The sequence below is a fragment of the Phyllobates terribilis genome, unplaced genomic scaffold, assembly GCF_046119375.1.
Source record: "Phyllobates terribilis strain yellow unplaced genomic scaffold, ASM4611937v1 Scaffold_9__5_contigs__length_417890890, whole genome shotgun sequence".
Classification (NCBI taxonomy): domain Eukaryota; kingdom Metazoa; phylum Chordata; class Amphibia; order Anura; family Dendrobatidae; genus Phyllobates; species Phyllobates terribilis.
In genome coordinates, this window is record NW_027362769.1 from 173,754,830 (window position 1) to 173,774,802 (window position 19,973).

At 41.8% G+C, this 19,973-nt stretch overlaps 1 protein-coding gene across 2 annotated transcripts in view; it reads right to left on the minus strand.

The window, feature by feature from the left end:
* The window catches only part of WNT6 (Wnt family member 6), a 137,515-nt gene extending 118,147 nt beyond the window's left edge, over positions 1-19,368 (minus strand). The window contains exon 1 of one of the 2 annotated variants that reach the window (XM_073647388.1): positions 18,852-19,368. Coding sequence is in view for 1 of the 2 variants with exons in the window: in XM_073647387.1 (XP_073503488.1) it covers positions 18,852-18,928 (77 nt within the window). In the remaining variant the exon portion in view is untranslated. The remainder of the gene's footprint in view (positions 1-18,851) is intronic. The other variant, XM_073647387.1, reaches the window with a different exon arrangement.
* Positions 19,369-19,973: the final 605 nt, after the last annotated feature.

A 19,973-nucleotide genomic window follows, 5' to 3' on the forward strand; every position in this document is an offset into this window, starting at 1 on the left:
ATAGGAGCAGCATTATAGTAGTTATATTCTTGTATATAGGGGCAGTATTATAGTAGTTATATTCTTGTACATATGAGCAGTATTATAGTAGTTATATTCTTGTACATAGGGGCAGTATTAGAGTAGTTATATTCTTGTACATAGGGGCAGTATTATAGTAGTTATAGTCTTGTACATAGGAGCAGTATTATAGTAGTTATATTCTTGCACATAGGGGGCAGCATTATAGTAGTTATATTCTTGTACATAGAAGCAGTATTATAGTAGTATATTCTTGTACATAGGGACAGTAATATAGTAGTTATATTCTTGTACATAGGAGCAGTATTATAGTAGTTATATTCTTGTACATAGGAAGCAGTATTATAGTAGTTATATTCTTGTACATAGGGGGCAGTATTATAGTAGTTATATTCTTGTACATAGGAAGCAGTATTATAGTAGTTATATTCTTGTACATAGAAGGCAGTATTATAGTAGTTATATTCTTGTACATAGGGGGCAGTATTATAGTAGTTATATTCTTGCACATAGGGGGCAGTATTATAGTAGTTATATTCTTGTACATAGAAGCAGTATTATAGTAGTATATTCTTGTACATAGGGACAGTAATATAGTAGTTATATTCTTGTACATAGGAGCAGTATTATAGTAGTTATATTCTTGTACATAGGAAGCAGTATTATAGTAGTTATATTCTTGTACATAGGGGCAGTATTATAGTAGTTATATTCTTGTACATAGGGGCAGTATTATAGCAGTTATATTCTTGTACATAGGAGCAGTATTATAGTAGTTATATTCTTGTACATAGGGGGCAGTATTATAGTAGTTATATTCTTGTACATAGGGTGCAGTATTATAGTAGTTATATTCTTGTACATAGGGGGTAGTATTATAGTAGTTATATTCTTATACATAGGGGCAGTATTATAGTAGTTATATTCTTGTACATAGGGGCAGTATTATAGCAGTTATATTCTTGTACATAGGGGGCAGTATTATAGTAGTTATATTCTTGTACATAGAAGCAGTATTATAGTAGTATATTCTTGTACATAGGGACAGTAATATAGTAGTTATATTCTTGTACATAGGAGCAGTATTATAGTAGTTATATTCTTGTACATAGGAAGCAGTATTATAGTAGTTATATTCTTGTACATAGAAGGCAGTATTATAGTAGTTATATTCTTGTACATAGGGGGCAGTATTATAGTAGTTATATTCTTGTACATAGGGGGCAGTATTATAGTAGTTATATTCTTGTACATAGGAGCAGTATTATAGTAGTTATATTCTTGTACATAGGGGCAGTATTATAGCAGTTATATTCTTGTACATAGGAGCAGTATTATAGTAGTTATATTCTTGTACATAGGGGGCAGTATTATAGTAGTTATATTCTTGTACATAGGGTGCAGTATTATAGTAGTTATATTCTTGTACATAGGGGGTAGTATTATAGTAGTTATATTCTTATACATAGGGGCAGTATTATAGTAGTTATATTCTTGTACATAGGGGCAGTATTATAGCAGTTATATTCTTGTACATAGGGGGGCAGCCGGGGCATCTACCCTGAGCGCAGCTGTAAGGGGGGAGGGGGCGCGGTCGGGGCGCGAGTACAATAGAAGTTCTGACTGCCGGGTCAGAGCGACATCAGCAGTATTATCAGGTCACCTGATCACGCTGCTGGCTTCACTCGCTGCAGGGCAGAACATTGGTGGTAAGTACTCCAGACCAGTGGAGCTGAAGACACCGGAGATTAAGTTTGTGGGGGGAGATTTAGTGTGGGGATGGGGGTATGTAGTGTGTTGGGTAGATTTAGTGTAGGGGGAAGGGGGAGATTTAGTGTAACGGGGGTGGAGAAGATTTGAGGACACAAGTTTGGGGAGCAAACAAGGAACAGGTGCAGACACAATATGGGAAGCAGGATAAATTTGAAGACAATATGTGGAGCAAGGGGGGATGATGGGGGTCTTGTATGAGGAAACATTATGAGGGATGGTGCGGACACAGTATGATTAGTGGGTGGGTGCGGACACAGTATGAGGAGCGAGAAAGGGAATGTATGAGGGGAGATGGGTGCAGACACAGTACAGGGAGAGAAGGGGGGGATGTATGTGTACACAGTATGGAGAGTAAGTGGGGTTTTTTGTGCGAACACAGAATGGTGAGTGGGGGGATGGGTGCGGACAGTATGAGTAGCAAGGGGAAAAATGTATACGGACACAGTATGTGGAGCGAGGGTGATGGGATGGGTGCAGACACAGTATGGGGAGTCAGGGGGATGTATGAGGAGGCAGTATGGAGAGCGAGAGGGTAAATATATGAGGAAACAGTATGGTTAGCAGGGGGTGTGAGAAGAGACCATATGAGGAGGGAGAGGGAAATGTATGTGGAGACTATTGAGGGCAATAGTGTGAGGAGACAGTATGGGGGGAGAAAAGTGTGAGTGGGCACAGAATAGAGACCAGTAGCATGGGGGAACAGTGTAAGGTTACAGCCAGGAGGGGCAGTATGCCAAGGATGGGAAGTGTGATGAGGGGGCACAGTATAGAGACTGGGCCCTATAGGGGGGACACAGTGTGAGGACAGTGTGAAGAGGGGGCCCAGTATGGAAAGGAGGGGGCAGTGTGGAGGGCATGTACCATAAGAGGGACAGTGTGGGGGTGATATTTTGCGCAGGGAATATAGTGAGGGGCAATTATTTATTCAGGGGCTCAGCGTAGGGCAGATATTTTTATTCAGGAGCATTATAATGATACTGTATCTTTAAGGGCACCGTGTCGGGATGTGCTGCAGAAGACTGGAGAAGTTGGAAGTCTGCAGAGACGAGATGTGGATGAGACCTCATCATGGAGTCCTGATAAGATGAAGAAGAAAGAGAAATAAGGCACCTGGATGTCAATGTTATTTGTGATGCTAATTCTCATATTTTATTTATGTTAGGGGCATTATAGGCTTTGGCCAAGTTTGTGATGAGTCTGCAGCCATTCTATGTGAATTCTCACAGTGCACACTGCACGCTGTCAGGATTCTCTGAGGTCGGCGATCTGTATACATGCGGTGGTCATGTGCCGACTAGATATACGCGGCCTTACTCAATGAAAATGAATTGAGCGATGATGGACACGTCTAGTCGGAATGTGACCAGAAGTATACAAATCACATACTTGAGCAGACATGACCGCTCATTCTTGCCACCGGCAAGGGAGAATCCCAAAAGTGTGCAGTGCATGCGCTGTGAGAACACAGAAGACTGTAGTCACATATAGAGCGATTGCAGACTTTGGTCTCAACCCTGGACGAGCCCTTTAATTATAAAATGAAGCCCTGTAGCCAATCCTAACAGCGTGTAATATCCTCACTGTCAGGATTCCGCTCTGCTTGCAGGTTCCAGCAGTCATCAAATGACCACTTCACTCATATGCGATTTTCTTACTGTACTTACGGTCACGTGAAAACGAGCTTCTTTGAACATTGAGAGAATTAAGGAGAGCAGGTCGTCGGCACGTGACTCAGTGAGCAAATCGCATATGTGCGCATCAATGCCGAATTCTTTTCACTGTTCGAAAATGTGCATCAGATCTGAAGCTGCCTTTCCATTCATTCTCTGTGGGTCTACTGGAAAAAGCCAAGCGCTGAACAGCCACCTGGGGAATGAACGGAGCAGCGGTTGAGCATTTGCAAAGCTGCTCCGTACTAATGGGAATTAAAGTGCCCTGTTTTGCTGATCATTGTGGGCCCCTGTGGACGGACTCCCACCGATCAATAGACAATAACTTGTTGTAACCAGACAACCCCTGTAATGAAATGGTCCTTCAAGACCAAAAAAAACTCTGCTTTGGTTAAACGGACGTGAGGAGTCCCTATTACCTTTAGTCATGGCCTCTTCTAGTCACTTTTCATATCTCTTGCTTTCCATGACTGCACCTCTGGCAGTGACACCTGTATATGTGGCATTTAATAAATAATTTTGGGATAAGAGTCACCGAGGAGGTTTAGATGAGGTTGCATTTGGCAGAGGAGTTTGGAGGGGGAGGATGCCGAGATGGATCACCTTAGATAATAAATTGTGTACAATTGCAGGTTGTGGCTAGAATAGCACTTACTTTAGAAGGATGTATAAAATTCTTATTAGATTTAAAGAGTTCATGTTTCGACAGATTCCCGTTCACTGAGCCTGGATATACCATTTATGACCCATGTAATGAAACTTCCTCCTATCCGGGCGTCCTGGACTTTGTGGAGCTGAGCAGCTACTAAAAAAAAAGCAGCAAATTCACAAAGTTTCTGGATGCTATTTTTGGGTAAAAGTTGTACCGTGTTAAAACATGGCTGCTTTCTTGCACAAACGGCGCCATTCCTGTCCACAGGTTGAGTGTGGCATTGTTGCTCAGCCTTATTCACTTCTTTGGAGATCAGCAGCAGTTCCAGAATCTACCCATGGACTGGTGTGATGTGGTTTCTGGGAGAAGTCAGACATTTTTTTCTTGTTTGCAACAACCCCTTTAATTTAATATTGCAACAATAATATTAAATTGGCTGTCAGTTTTTAAAGCCCCTTTTTTTTGGAAGGTTCCCCAACAACAAACACCTCAGCTGTGATCTTTGGGGGAACCTGGCATTAGGCGTTCAATTTCCCTGCAGGACCACCACAAAGGAGATAAAACATTACACAAATCCTACTGAAATCAGTGGGGTGTCCGTGTAATTGGGTCCTCCAGAGCTTGAGAAAGACACTCCGGTAGTCACCTTCTCCACCAATTTATCATAAAGTCCACTCGCTCTCAGCACACGTGCCCTGGATGCGACGATAAAGGGGAACTCTGCTTCCTACTCATCCACTCACCTATAGGCTAACAATGAGCTTAGCGCACCCCACAGACGGTCCCCAATTCCACGCCACACTTTACGCTGCCACTATTAGCCGCTTTACCAGGCCAGCGAGACGCCTGCACCCATCAACACTCCAATACACGTGCACACCCAGCTTTCCCAAGCTACTGAACGGTTCACTTCTTGCACTCTGGCTACAAGGTAACACAACCACCTATTTTCTCTCCTCGAGATCGTGGGTAGATTAGAGCAATGAGGGACAAATGTATTACATTTTTTATTTAATATACTAAAGGAGTAGAGTGTTTAAAAAGGCTACAAAAGGTGAGATAACAAAAAGACATTTATAAAGGAAAGAAACTGTATAAAATAAAAGGGATAAAACACAGATACGTCTTACGAGTTGGATCCGTGAGACCTTCTTGTGGAGGAGAACGCCGTGGGAAATATGGACAGATCTGTCATACACATTGCTTCTCCTGCAGTCTGACACGGGTATTCCTTAGATGACATGTGATAGAGGGTCTCACCAGACCCCTCACTCCTCCCTCCACTGAGGTAAGAGGAGGACGGCTGATTAGATTTGATTCCAATCCAGTTTAAGCCCTCATTTCTGCTGTGGGTCATATTTTCCCCCAGAAACCTTCTAGCGAAACAATATGGCCGTCATCTTATTGAATATCCTTCCATTGTTCTATATATGCCACAGCAGATGAATATAATATATCCATAATTCAGGGAGATATTGCCTCCTGTGGGTTGCCAGCTAACAAAACTTATGCAATTTTACCCACAGATGTGAATAAGCTCCCTGATCACGGATATATGCATGGATTCTGTAAAACTAGAATATTAATTCAACAAAACGAATAATATTGTTTTACCTTGTGCTGTCTATGGAGTACTGATGGAGCGGCTACACAAGATGTAGGCATTGATGCCCCTGCGTTTAACACCTATGTGCCAGTGGATTCATACAGGACATATCTGCTGGCCCAGATGGTTCTTCAACATTGCCTGCTACTTGTTAGTTACTCTATGTACACACTCCATGTCTGCTTTCCATCAGATAACCTGCATCAGTTACCTATTCACAGCGGTGGTGCAGACAGTGATCCATTGCCCCCAGCCTTTGATCTGTGTAACTCATAACTCCACTTATGACATCGATAATAAGGATAACTGAGGAGCGAGTTTTAGTAGCTGAAATCCCATATGCAAATGAGTGGTGTGGTGTCCACTTGGGCATTTCTCTAACAGCAAAAACTCCCAAAAACTTCCCCTAAAATTGATTGCTGTCTCATGCAGTCTCCAGCATCCATAGCTTGTACATGCACCACAGGACAGGAACCAGGCACATGCACAGTACCCTTCCGTCCTTAAAATGCTTTGAATGGTATTAGCCTCAAATGTAGCACAGCAATGTAATATTTGATACATTTCCAGCCCAGAGACATTCTAGTGATTAGATCTCCCAGAATTACCCCTAATGTAGCTGACAGCATGTATGTATATATATATATATATATATATATATTAATCGTGGGGCAACTCATGTTCACACAGGGTAATAAAATGTTAAATATACTCATTTATTATAATAGTTCATGTATAGAGATATAAAGTGATTATTGAAACGTCCCATCCTACAGCAATGTCCTGACTCATCCATCTGTGTCGCGGATCTTAATGACTGAACTCTGCAAGCAGCTTCTCAAATTTCCAATACGGTCCCTAATTAATTACAGATAGACTGATTCATCTCTGCTATATCTGCATATTAACTCTTTAAACCAACATCATGATTGCATTGTAAAAAGTGTAAAAAACTTCTAAAGAAAGAAAGTATCAAATACAGTTCTTACCCTTTGTAGAACAAAAGAAATCTATTGTTATATGGAAACCGTCAACAAACTGGTTAGCTGCTGTTAATAGATCATCTTACTATAGATGTATTCTTAACATGGCTCTTATGAAGACCATCTAAACATTATCTAATACATGGTTTAAGGGGTGGTCTATAAGGGCTGTTAGGGATTAAAGAATTAATCACATCCACAAGCAACTCAAATGGGATGGGACTTTATTTTGTGGATAGGATACAAATCATACATGCAAAATAAGATAGATACATCAATAGCAACTTGATGATAGTTTCCAGACAGTTCTAAAAGTTTAATAAAAAAATATAAGCAATGGTAATCGAAGGTCAGCCTAATTTTGCAGTTCTGTAAACAGCTCTAGGTGTGAACCTTCATATACCGCTTATTGTATGACATGTTTTCTAGATACAGGTGGGTGACTTGTATTATGAGTCAGGTATGGTGGATCGTGCTTCTACTGCAGAGTTCACAATGACGCAGAGAACCATGACTTCTTTATGGGTCACATTCCTGATCTGACCTGGACGCTGCTCAAGGTCTCGGTGACTGACAGCTAATCCGTTTATCCTTTTCCTGCCGCTACCTGTTCCAGCTCCTCTGCTTATCCTGCAGCAACAGCGTTCTCCCTCCCCATAACTGTGTCCTGATTTATCCGTCTTCCCAGTTCTGCTACTGAGCTCTACTCCATTCTGATTCTATCATCAGTGTATATACATTACATTACTGATCCTGTACTGATCCTGAGTTACATCCTGTATTATACTCCAGAGCTGCACTCACTATTCTGCTGGTGCAGTCACTGTGTACATACATTACATTACTGATCCTGTACTGATCCTGAGTTACATCCTGTATTATACTCCAGAGCTGCACTCACTATTCTGCTGGTGCAGTCACTGTGTACATACATTACATTACTGATCCTGAGCTACATCCTGTATTATACTCCAGAGCTGCACTCACTATTCTGCTGGTGCAGTCACTGTGTACATACATTACATTACTGATCCTGCGTTACATCCTGTATTATACTCCAGAGCTGCACTCACTATTCTGCTGGTGCAATCACTGGGTACATACATTACATTACTGATCCTGTACTGATCCTGAGTTACATCCTGTATTATACTCCAGAGCTGCACTCACTATTCTGCTGGTGCAATCACTGGGTACATACATTACATTACTGATCCTGTACTGATCCTGAGTTACATCCTGTATTATACCCCAGAGCTGCACTCACTATTCTGCTGGTGCAGTCACTGTGTACATACATTACATTACTGATCCTGTACTGATCCTGAGTTACATCCTGTATTATACTCCAGAGCTGCACTCACTATTCTGCTGGTGCAGTCACTGTGTACATACATTACATTACTGATCCTGAGCTACATCCTGTATTATACTCCAGAGCTGCACTCACTATTCTGCTGGTGCAGTCACTGTGTACATACATTACATTACTGATCCTGCGTTACATCCTGTATTATACTCCAGAGCTGCACTCACTATTCTGCTGGTGCAATCACTGGGTACATACATTACATTACTGATCCTGTACTGATCCTGAGTTACATCCTGTATTATACTCCAGAGCTGCACTCACTATTCTGCTGGTGCAATCACTGGGTACATACATTACATTACTGATCCTGTACTGATCCTGAGTTACATCCTGTATTATACCCCAGAGCTGCACTCACTATTCTGCTGGTGCAGTCACTGTGTACATACATTACATTACTGATCCTGTACTGATCCTGAGTTACATCCTGTATTATACTCCAGAGCTGCACTCACTATTCTGCTGGTGCAGTCACTGTGTACATACATTACATTACTGATCCTGAGTTACCCCCAGTTTTATACTCCAGAGCTGCACTCACTATTCGGCTGGTGCAGTCACTATGTACATACATTACATTACTGATCCTGTACTGATCCTGAGTTACATCCTGTATTATACTCCAGAGCTGCACTCACTATTCTGCTGGTGCAGTCACTGTGTACATACATTACATTACTGAACCTGAGTTACCCCCCAGTATTATACTCCAGAGCTGCACTCACTATTCTGCTGGTGCAGTCACTGTGTACACAAATTACATTACTAATCCTGAGTTACCCCCAGTATTATACTCCAGAGCTGCACTCACTATTCTTCTGGTGCTGTCACTGTGTACACACATTACATTACTGATCCTGAGTTACATCCTGTATTATACTCCAGAGCTGCACTCACTATTCTGCTGGTGCAGTCACTGTGTACATACATTACATTACTGATCCTGTACTGATCCTGAGTTACATCCTGTATTATACTCCAGAGCTGCACTCACTATTCTGCTGATGCAGTCACTGTGTACATACATTACATTACTGATCCTGTACTGATCCTGAGTTACATCCTGTATTATACTCCAGAGCTGCACTCACTATTCTGCTGGTGCAGTCACTGTGTACATACATTACATTACTGATCCTGTACTGATCCTGAGCTACATCCTGTATTATATTCCAGAGCTGCACTCACTATTCTGCTGGTGCAATCACTGGGTACATACATTGCATTACTGATCCTGTACTGATCCTGAGTTACATCCTGCATTATACTCCAGAGCTGCACTCACTATTCTGCTGGTGCAGTCACTGTGTACATACATTGCATTACTGATCCTGTACTGATCCTGAGTTACATCCTGTATTATACTCCAGAGCTGCACTCACTATTCTGCTGGTGCAGTCACTGTGTACATACATTACATTACTGATCCTGTACTGATCCTGAGTTACATCCTGCATTATACTCCAGAGCTGCACTCACTATTCTGCTGGTGGAGTCACTGTGTACATACATTACTGATCCTGAGTTACATCCTGTATTATACTCCAGAGCTGCACTCACTATTCTGCTGGTGCAGTCACTGTGTACATACATTACATTACTGATCCCGAGCTACATCCTGTATTATACTCCAGAGCTGCACTCACTATTCTGCTGGTGCAATCACTGGGTACATACATTGCATTACTGATCCTGTACTGATCCTGAGTTACATCCTGCATTATACTCCAGAGCTGCACTCACTATTCTGCTGGTGCAATCACTGGGTACATACATTGCATTACTGATCCTGTACTTATCCTGAGTTACATCCTGTATTATACTCCAGAGCTGCACTCACTATTCTGCTGGTGCAGTCACTGTGTACACACATTACATTACTGATCCTGAGTTACCCCCAGTATTATACTCCAGAGCTGCACTCACTATTCTGCTGGTGCAGTCACTGTGTACATACATTACATTACTGATCCGGAGTTATATCCTGTATTATACTCCAGAGCTGCACTCACTATTCTGCTGGTGCAGTCACTGTGTACATACATTACATTACTGATCCTGAGTTACATCCTGTATTATACTCCAGAGCTGCACTCACTATTCTGCTGGTGCAGTCACTGTGTACATACATTACATTACTGATCCTGAGTTATATCCTGTATTATACTCCAGAGCTGCACTCACTATTCTGCTGATTATAACTGGAAACAGGCAACAAGCATCCTGTTAGGTATACCTCTAACATATCCTGTGATGTCCCTGTCACACACAGTCCTGTCCTCACTGCCTTCATATGAGAGAGCATGTCACTTCTTTCTGCAAACTCCTCTTTGAAAATACTCTGTTCTGCTGTGAATAGTTACATACTGTAGCTACTGCAGAGTTAATACAGAATGTGTGCACGGACTGCTCATGAGCTATAGGAATCTGATGCATATGTTGTCCCACAATTAAATAAGTCAGGTAGCAGCAGGGGGCGCCATATCTAGTGTTATCTGAGAAATGTCATTTTTTGTGAGACCACACTGTTTAAGTCTGCAAGTATTACAGACCACTGTGGTTATTTTTCTGGGTTTTTTTTGCATGAAGCCATCTTTTTCAATCAAGTGATCATGACAGTAAAAAGCATGTGTGGCATTACCAGGGAAGGGGGAGAATATAAGGTCCACATTTAAAGGGGATGTCCACAGTTATGGACATTTTTGTATTAAAAATCATTTTGGCAATTTGGACTTATTAAAAATGTTGCACCTTCTATGGTCTCTATGTTGAAGGCCATTGCTGGATGCAGAATGAGTTAACTGAGAATCCCAGTCACTTTGAGGGTCTAGAGTTTGTAACTCTTATCTGTCTTTTTCTGAGCTCCTTTCAGCTGATTTACGACTCCAGACCACATCAAAGTAGAGTGTGCAAGGAAGAAAAAAAAGCTTGTAAATGCCAAACAATGCAACATTTTGTAATGAAACCCAATTGCTAAAATTATTTTTAGCCCCAAATACATGCATTTCAGCAAGCAAGAAAAGAGCAGCACAATAACGAGGGTCCGCAGGAGCAGTGATGCACGGTGGAGGCTCCTGCAAGTTTGTGGCTGCATTTTAGCAGAAATTGTGGATTTGTTCAGGATTAATGGTGTCCTCAATGCAGAGAAATCCACTTATCCATCATGTAATACCATCAGGGAGGCGTCTGATTGGCTCCAAATTTATTCTGCAGCCAGACGACCCCCAACATCCATCCAATGTCATTAAGAGGAGTCATGGGGGGGTGATGATCCGTCCCCACAGATAGCTGATCTCACATCATCCCGTCTGTCTGGGATCACATGAAGGTAGAAAAGGATAAGCACAAGCCTCATACACAGAAGATCTGGGGTCAGTTCTCCAAGATGTTTGGAACAACCTCCTGCTGAGTTCTTTCAAAAACGATGAAAGTGTTAACTAGAAGAACTGACGGAAGTGACGGGCGGTCACCAGATATTTATTGGATTTAGATTTCTCTTTTGATCATTCACCTGTTATTTTGCTGATTGATAAAATAAACTATTCACACTTCTATTTTTGAAAGCTTCTTACACTGCACACCTGCCTAAAGCTTTGCACTGTAATGTATATCCCGTACGGACTGTATTGTGATTATATGAAGTTCTTTTTGCTTCTCTCACATTTTACAATACGTTACAATAGCACACACAATATCGTTGCTCGTCTCCTGGCTTCCCGGGCACCTGGTCAAGGTCACTTCTACTCCCCTCTGCAGACTATGTACAAGACAGGCACAGCTGCAGAAGATCTGTCATCATGACCACTGATATTGAGGTATCTAAGCCTATTATGTGTGATACTCTCAGCAAAGCTTATGTATCTAATACCTCCCATGTGGGATACTGTCTCATTAGTGACGAATCTAAGCCTGTCATTTATAATTCTGTGCTAATGAGTTAGTGTATCTAAGAGTAGTGGACCTGAGCCACTGTATCTGTGATTTTGTTTGCAATTCAATATATACACTCCTGCTCATCGTTATTGGCCCCATGAAGTGTAAGGACATAATGTGGAATATCTCCTGAAAAAAATGCATCAAGTGAAACAGTGTTTTTGTGTAGAGACTCGTGTTAAATACAAAAGAGCAAACGATAAACAATAATTGAAAACAATGGGAGGGAAAAATAGAAAAACCTAAAGCTTGCTGTGTCACTGGTATTGTCACCTTTACATTAATTTAGTGTGGAAACACATTTTGACTCGCTTGTGGTAAATCACAAAAGAGATTCATCTGCCATTAACTGTCGGTGCCCATGTGACAAGAATTAGCCAATGAATGATGACTTCAGTGTTTTAAAAAGCCACATGGTAGGCCCTGTTCCTTTGTCACAATGGTGAAGACAAAGGAGCTGTCTGAGGACATCAGAACTGCTATTATTAGCAAACACAAGACTTCCAAAGGGTATAAGGCCATCTCCAAAGACCTTGGTATCCCAGTTTCAACAGTGCAATGTTATTAAGAAGTTTGCCAAGCATGGAACCGTCAAGAACCTCCTTGGATGTCAGGGAAAAAGGAAAATTGACAAGAGATGTCTTTGAAGGTTGTTGCGAATGGTGGAAAAAACACCACGTCAAACATCCAAAGACCTGAAGGCCAACCTGGAACAGTCTGCGGTCATGCTTTCAACAAGAACCATACGCCGCACACTAAACCAAGCAGAGCTTTATGGGTGAAGGCCAAGGAAGAAACCATTGCTGAAGAAAAGACAAAAAAAGGAACGACTGATCTTTGCCAAAGAGTACCTTGACAAACCACAATCCTTCTGGGGAAATGTTCTGTGGACAGATGAAACAAAAATAGAGCTTTTTGGCAATGCAAAGCAACAGGTTGTTTACAGACGGCGCAATGAAGCTTATAAGGAAAATAACTTACCAAAAAGTTAAGCATGGTGGAGGATCCATAACGCTGTGGGGTTGCTTTTCTGCGTTGGTACTGGAGGCCTTGACCGTATCACAGGAATCATGAAATGAGCGAATTAGCAAGAGATTTTAGAGTGAAATGTCCTCATTCATTGTAGGAAAACTTGGTTTACGTCGAAGATCATGGGTCCTCCAGCAAGACAGTGACCCAAAGCACACATCCAAAAGTACACAGGAATGGTTGAAAAAGAAAAAAATGGACTGTTTTTAAAATGGCCAGCAATGAGTCCTGACCTCAATCCCATAGAAAATCTTTGGGGTGAGAGGAAATCTGCCATTGGGAAAAAGAACCTGCAAACATTCAAGAGCTCGAACAAACCGCAAAGGAAGATGGGAGAAAACTCCAGCTGAGAAGTGTAAGAAGCTTATAGATGGCTACAAGAAATGTGTGGAGGCCGTCAGCAATGCCAAAGGGTGTGCAGCCAAGTATTAATTAGGGGGGCAACCAAGTATTAATTAGGGGGGCCTTTATTGCTGCACATGCTGGTTATTCTGTTCCTTCTTTGAAATTGCAACATGGAAGTTGAAAAGCAATGTTTTATTGTTGTATTACTTTGGACCACTAATTAAAAAATCCTGAGGATATAACTTTGGTACATCTCCATTTATTTCTGAAGATATTGTACAGTCTATGAAAAAAATGAATGGCTGCAAATATTGGTGAGTGGAACTGTATCCTAAGTACAGACCACTGGCTGTTCCAGTCCGGCCTGCGAGCCGAGACAGCCGAAGGTATGAAACAGTGGCCCACGGACCGCACAGTGCCCGCCCGTTAGCTGTCACCGCTGTCTCCATCCGGACCGCGCTGAGCTGCTGACTGCATTGGTAGTCGCTGATGCGATGACGTCATTTCATCGCGTCAGAGCACAGGAGACTGTCAGGAGCAGAGGCACAGCGCCGGGGGAACGGGAGCGAGGTGAATATGTGGTGTGTTTTTTTTCATGTGTATGGGATGTTTGGCTGGTCATGGGGAGACTATGGGGGTCTATGGCTGGACATGGTGAGGCTTTGGGTGTTTGTGGTTGGACATGGGGAGACTATGGAGGACTATGGGGCTCTCTGACTGGACATGGGGAGGCTGTGGAGCTCAAACGGTATATAGGGGGATGTTAGCATATTTTATTCTGCTCAATATTAATTGATACAATTAATATTAATATAATAATTAATATTAATATTTTGGTATTCATATTGAGCAAAATTAATTTCAGCCTATTGGTTCGGCCCTCCACAACAGTCATGGATTCTCATCAGGAAAATTAATTGCCGACCCCTGATCTAAGCTATCTTGTGTGATAATGTCTGATGACCAATGTATCTAAGCCTAGTGTGTGTTTCGGTGTTAATGGGCTAGTGTTTCTAAGTTAGCCATATGACACTGTCATTGATCCATTGTACCTAAGCCTATCACACACGATTCTGATTGTTGAGCCAATGTATCTAAGCCCATAATGCATGAAACTGTGCTAAAATGTTGCTGTACCTAAGCCTTTCAGCTGATCTGTGTATATAATCCTATCATGTGTGATACTGTCTGCTGAGCTGTGTATCTAATCCCATTATGTGTGATACACAGCTCAGCAGACAGTATCTAATCCTATCATGTGTGGTACAATTTGCAGAGTTGTGCATCTAATCCTATCATGTGTGATACCGTCTCAGAGGACCACACAGTACTACTTCCCCCATCATGTAATGTGCAGTCCCTGTGACTCAGGGGGCGTCAGATCTTGCTTTGTCCCGGAATCACGTCCTGCCATAATCCGGCCCATGTGTTACTATTTCATTTTTCACATGTGCTTCCAGAAAATCCGGAGATGCAGAAATTCCGGGATGTGACATTTCCCAGCATTCTCTTTGATATCAATTTAAAAAGTGACAGAATCTCATGGCATCCACACAACATGCCGCTCTCATTAGTCGCATCTGGATCTATTGGAATGAGGCGGCCTCCATGTGATCACCGCCAGTGATGGGGCTCCTATAGCCATACAGATATCTAGCACCCACATTATATATACATTGTGGAGGGTTCCGCTGCTGGGGGCCACTGTCTGTGTACATGGCGTCATATATGTGCAGGATGGTACACAGGTCACTGTGGATGTATGGCCGGTTAATGGACAGAGCCTGAAACAAAAAACCAACAAGGCATGAACGACACAACGGGGCCCATCTATGGCCTACCGAGCCAACGACTGAAGCTTATGTGGTGTCTACATCATCCATACAATAACGGAATTGGCTTAGAAATAAATCTGCCACATTTTGAAAAATACAAAAAACACACTAAAAATCAGCAGAAAGGTGAAATGTAGCAGATTTTATTAAAATACATTTTGCCGCTTTAATACATTGCAGATTTCTGATGCTTCTTCTACCTAATATCCGTCTATTCATTATCTAATGACCAATCTATTGTCTATTATACAATTATCTATCTCTACATATCTCATATCCATCGGTCGCTCTATGTATCTGTTATCGATCTACGTATGTATCTCAATAATATGAGCATATGTATCTCATATTATCTATCTCACATCTATCTACTATAAATGTGTGCATCAATTGTCTACATATCTTATCTCTCTACTATAAGTCCACATTTCCATATCTTTCCATATATATCATCTATTTATTATCTATTTTCTATCTATGTATCGATCTACTTTGCAGGGTATTTTATGTAGGCGGTTTCCTTATAAAATGTCATTTTTAAACTCACAACAAAATACACAATGGATGAAGGACATTTTGACATGGTATAAATGATTTGCCATTTAAGCAATTCCCTAATACACTGCACCATTTATCCATTTATGTATCAGAACTATGATATTTTTAGCATTTTGTGTTCACAGCTCTCTGGAGTGAAATATGAAGCAATCTCACCAATCTGTGAAGATCTGCCAGTTTACAATCCATCCGCCACCATTCCACTATTACTACAAGATATTAATTGCTGGAATCTCCATTTACTCCTAGTCTGTGAAGTAATTCAGACTAGTCAGTGACTAAATCTCTTTATGACAATAACAACAGCAGCGACCCCTACAGGTCCCCAGCAGGACCCCTAGATATACAGTATAAAGAGGCGGCAAATAATGCTTTTAACACTGCAGATGTCAACAGGCTACAAGGACATTATGATACCTGTAGTTCCACCAGTTTAATAAATGAACAGCAGGTGTCATAGTAAAATCATGCAAAGGATTTATGGATTCAGTGATGTTACTTGTGCTGACTTATCATCAAGCCCTAATATTTGCATTTAAACATTTGTAGTGAAAATTGTAATAGAATATTATGAATCAATTGAATCAATGATGATGATGATAATAATATTAATAACAACAACACAAAACAGAGATGCTGATGGATAACCTGGAAATTAGCCCCTATTGAAGCAACAGAATAAGAACCGATTAGTAAGTGCACCACATAGAGTAAGTAAAATCAATCAATTAATCAGTTTGATACTTTTGTAAATCATTGGTTGCAAATTGCAACTGCTTCACTTTTGCAATTTCAGTTTTGACACATTTTCCAGGTGAGCAGTCTCCAACCTGTGACTGACCAGGTGTGGCAATAATGCAACTCCTACAATTTAGGTTTCCAGGGCATGCTAGGAGTTGTAGTTTTGCAGTAGAGAACTACCATTTTAGCCAGCTGCAATATAATTAATTATGGACATAAAGACCGGTCATACATCAGATCATTTGTGTGGATGACAACCTCCAAACTATTTGTAACCCAGGTGCACATAAATATTCACATTATGGACATGAGTACATTAATAATCATTTCCAGCATTTGTAGCAAAGAATATACATGATCAGATAATTAGAAAAAAAAAAATTAATGTTAATACTCTGGGGGCTCATATATCTATGGTGGTCGGAACAAGCTATTAAGGCTAGCAGTCTATTTCCTATTCTCGGCACCTAAAGGTCCAGACAGGGACACATTAGTAGAGGATTGCCACCATGAAGCACAACTTGAGTGCAAGCTCTTGGGGAGAGGAGGTTTGGGACCCGCACCTCCTACTATGTTGTGAAATGAGTGACATGATCAATATGTGCAGACCCCCAGACAACACCCCCACCAGCTTTTTTTCTTTATGGGTCCAAAATGACGACCCGCTGATTGAGAGAGACCCCTCTTCAGGGTCACACTCACTATCTTCTCTGTGCAAATATTTAACCCATCCTCTGCCAGATCCTGCAACAAAGTTGTTTAACCCGTTTATTTCCCGAGCGGTGGCTCCTGCCTGAACTTGCCTGCAAGATAAAATACTTTTATAAACTTTCCGGGTAATAATTAATTTAAATCAAGATTAAAAAAAAATAATCCAGAATTACAGTTTGTGCTCCTAGGGGTAGCTGCAAGAATGGAGTACAGCAGTATTAGGCAACCTGTGACTGCTCACCTGCTCCACCTCCCCTCCTAGACGTAGACATGCTGGGACTTGTAGTCCTACAGAGAATAGCAAACGGTCATGGCACATCATTATAATAGTGAACAATCATTGGCGTTCACGTTCTAATGGAACTGTAAGTCCCAGCATACCCTGACATGCTTAGACTTGTAGTTCCCCAGTCATTTTATATTCACATAACATTCATTATCTTTAGCGCAACCTCTCTATACAAATGTGCAATCTGTAGACACCCTAAATCTACGCCCCAGTCTCCCTTGGTATAATGGGGTTTCTCATTCAGAAATGATATTTATCTATAATGCATGCCAGTTTTTGGTGATTTTTTTTTTTATGCTGTGGATTTTCAAAAAAATTGCAACTAACCTATTTTGCTTAATGGGTGTAGAAAATGTGCAGACAATCTGCAACATCAAAAACTCACCAAAAGGTCATGGGAAAGTAGAAGTCCAAGTATAGCCAGAGATGCTGAGAGTTATACCTCCACTCCTATTCTGTACATGAGTTCCTGGGGGTTGTAGTCTCACATTTCCCACATTAGGAACAGCTACTGTATTATGCTTAGAAGGTGTGCGATTTATACCTTCCTAGAAGAGCTACAACCCCCTAGTATAAGACTTAGATTATTAGTCCAGAGCTGACACTTTATTACTACAGAACTTTATTATAATAATTGTGCAACCTGCAGATCCCAACCTCACCTGAGGCTTGTGGCTCCTTACAAAGACAAGCCACAACTCTCTCCAGCAGAAGTACTATAACTCCCATCAGGGTGTAGTTACAAAACCAAATAAAGAGCCACTAGTTTCCTGCTTTGATATACGCCCAATAAAACCATGAGGCTCATCAAAGAATCTGCTCATTTATTTTATTTTTTATTTGCGGTGCGCAAATCTTTGGCTATGGATACTTAAGTGAGCTTAACCCTTCAATTCCCATCTACAGACTATTACTCCAGCACTGTCACACTAGGCTAGCCTCTGCAGAGCATTGCAACATTTCCATCAACCGCATAGAGTATTTGTTATTTTTAGCAATCATACGTAATCCCGAGGCTGTCAAAGCGCAACAGAGCATTGCTCCCCAGTCTTTCAACAGCTCCACTGTCTGAGTCCTTTGCATTATGTCACTGATCTCTAGCAGCAACCAGTTAAGTTGACTTGACAAGCTCCTAGACATCTCCTCACTGTGCTCCTGACAAAACATTGAGGACTAACCCCAAACAGATCTCTGCTTGCTGTTGGATAACCTTTATCAAATATCTTGGGCATGTGGAGAAGGACAAGTGAGAGCTTGTGGGATAAGTCAGCCAGGGTTATCATCATCATCATCATCATCATTTTAGGATCAATGCCTGCTGGGTTCTACTCACCACCACAGTCCTATGATGTTTGCAGGACACAGGAGTATGAAGAAGAGACCCAGCTGAGTCCTGGACAGTGGCATCATGGTTGCTTTGATAAACAGGTGAGTGAGACAATTTCTCAAGACAGATGAATATATATCTCCTTCTGCTTCTTCTTCAGTGCAATCAAGGGGAGGCAGCCAAGAACTCACAAGGAGCTACATCAACAAGTAGAAAACTCCTAGGAATGCCTGGATTGTTCACTTTTTCTCCCTATGGGGATGGAGACGAGGTGGGAGGACAGTAGCACCACTCAGCATGTACTGGAGCTCTGGGGACATGGGGCTAGAAGATCCAGGTAGCTCCAATGCGCAATCACTGGGCATAGACTGTCCTGCAAGCTGAGAGCAAAGAAAGGGGAGCAAGTTTTGGGAGGAACGCACAAGGGTCGTGGGTGGAGAGATGAAAGACAAGGAGGAGGGAAGGAGGGAATAGATAGAGGGAGGTGAATAAGAATTATTAATTGTGCATTGCCCTACATGGTGGGGAAGGGGGGTAGACAGTTATGCTATTCCACAATGCACATGGAATGGTCACTATACAGGTAGGACAAGGTGTGGCAGTTACCTTAGCTACTGGACCTGGCAGTAGGAGAGGGTGGCACAACAGGGTGGCACAGGTGAAATGCACTCCTCTTAATCCACCATCTACTCCCTCCAGCCCATAAATCTCCCTTGTCATTCAGAAGTTTGCACAAGAATGCAGTGAAGACTTGGCAGTATCTTGCCTCTGCAGGGAGGAGAGAATGGGAGGATTAAATAAAATATATAAATACATTTTTTTTAAAGTGCAAAAGATAATAAATGGACAAAGAGGAGGGGGGGATATTGCTACAATGTAACAACCCCCATTAATGTGAAGATGAGAAGAGGAAGCGGAGGGGCCAGACTGCAGCGCAAGAGTCTCAGGAATGAAGTCCCTGCAGGTGGCAGCTCCTGGGCAGAGGTTATCTACTGATGGAAGAGGAGAAGGAGAGATAACAGCACCAGGTCGGGCACAAGGATCAGACATGGGGAGGCTTGAGGACTTTCTGAGAGATGAGCAGATGGGGAGGAAGATGTATTTGGACTTTAAAGGAATTTAGCAAAA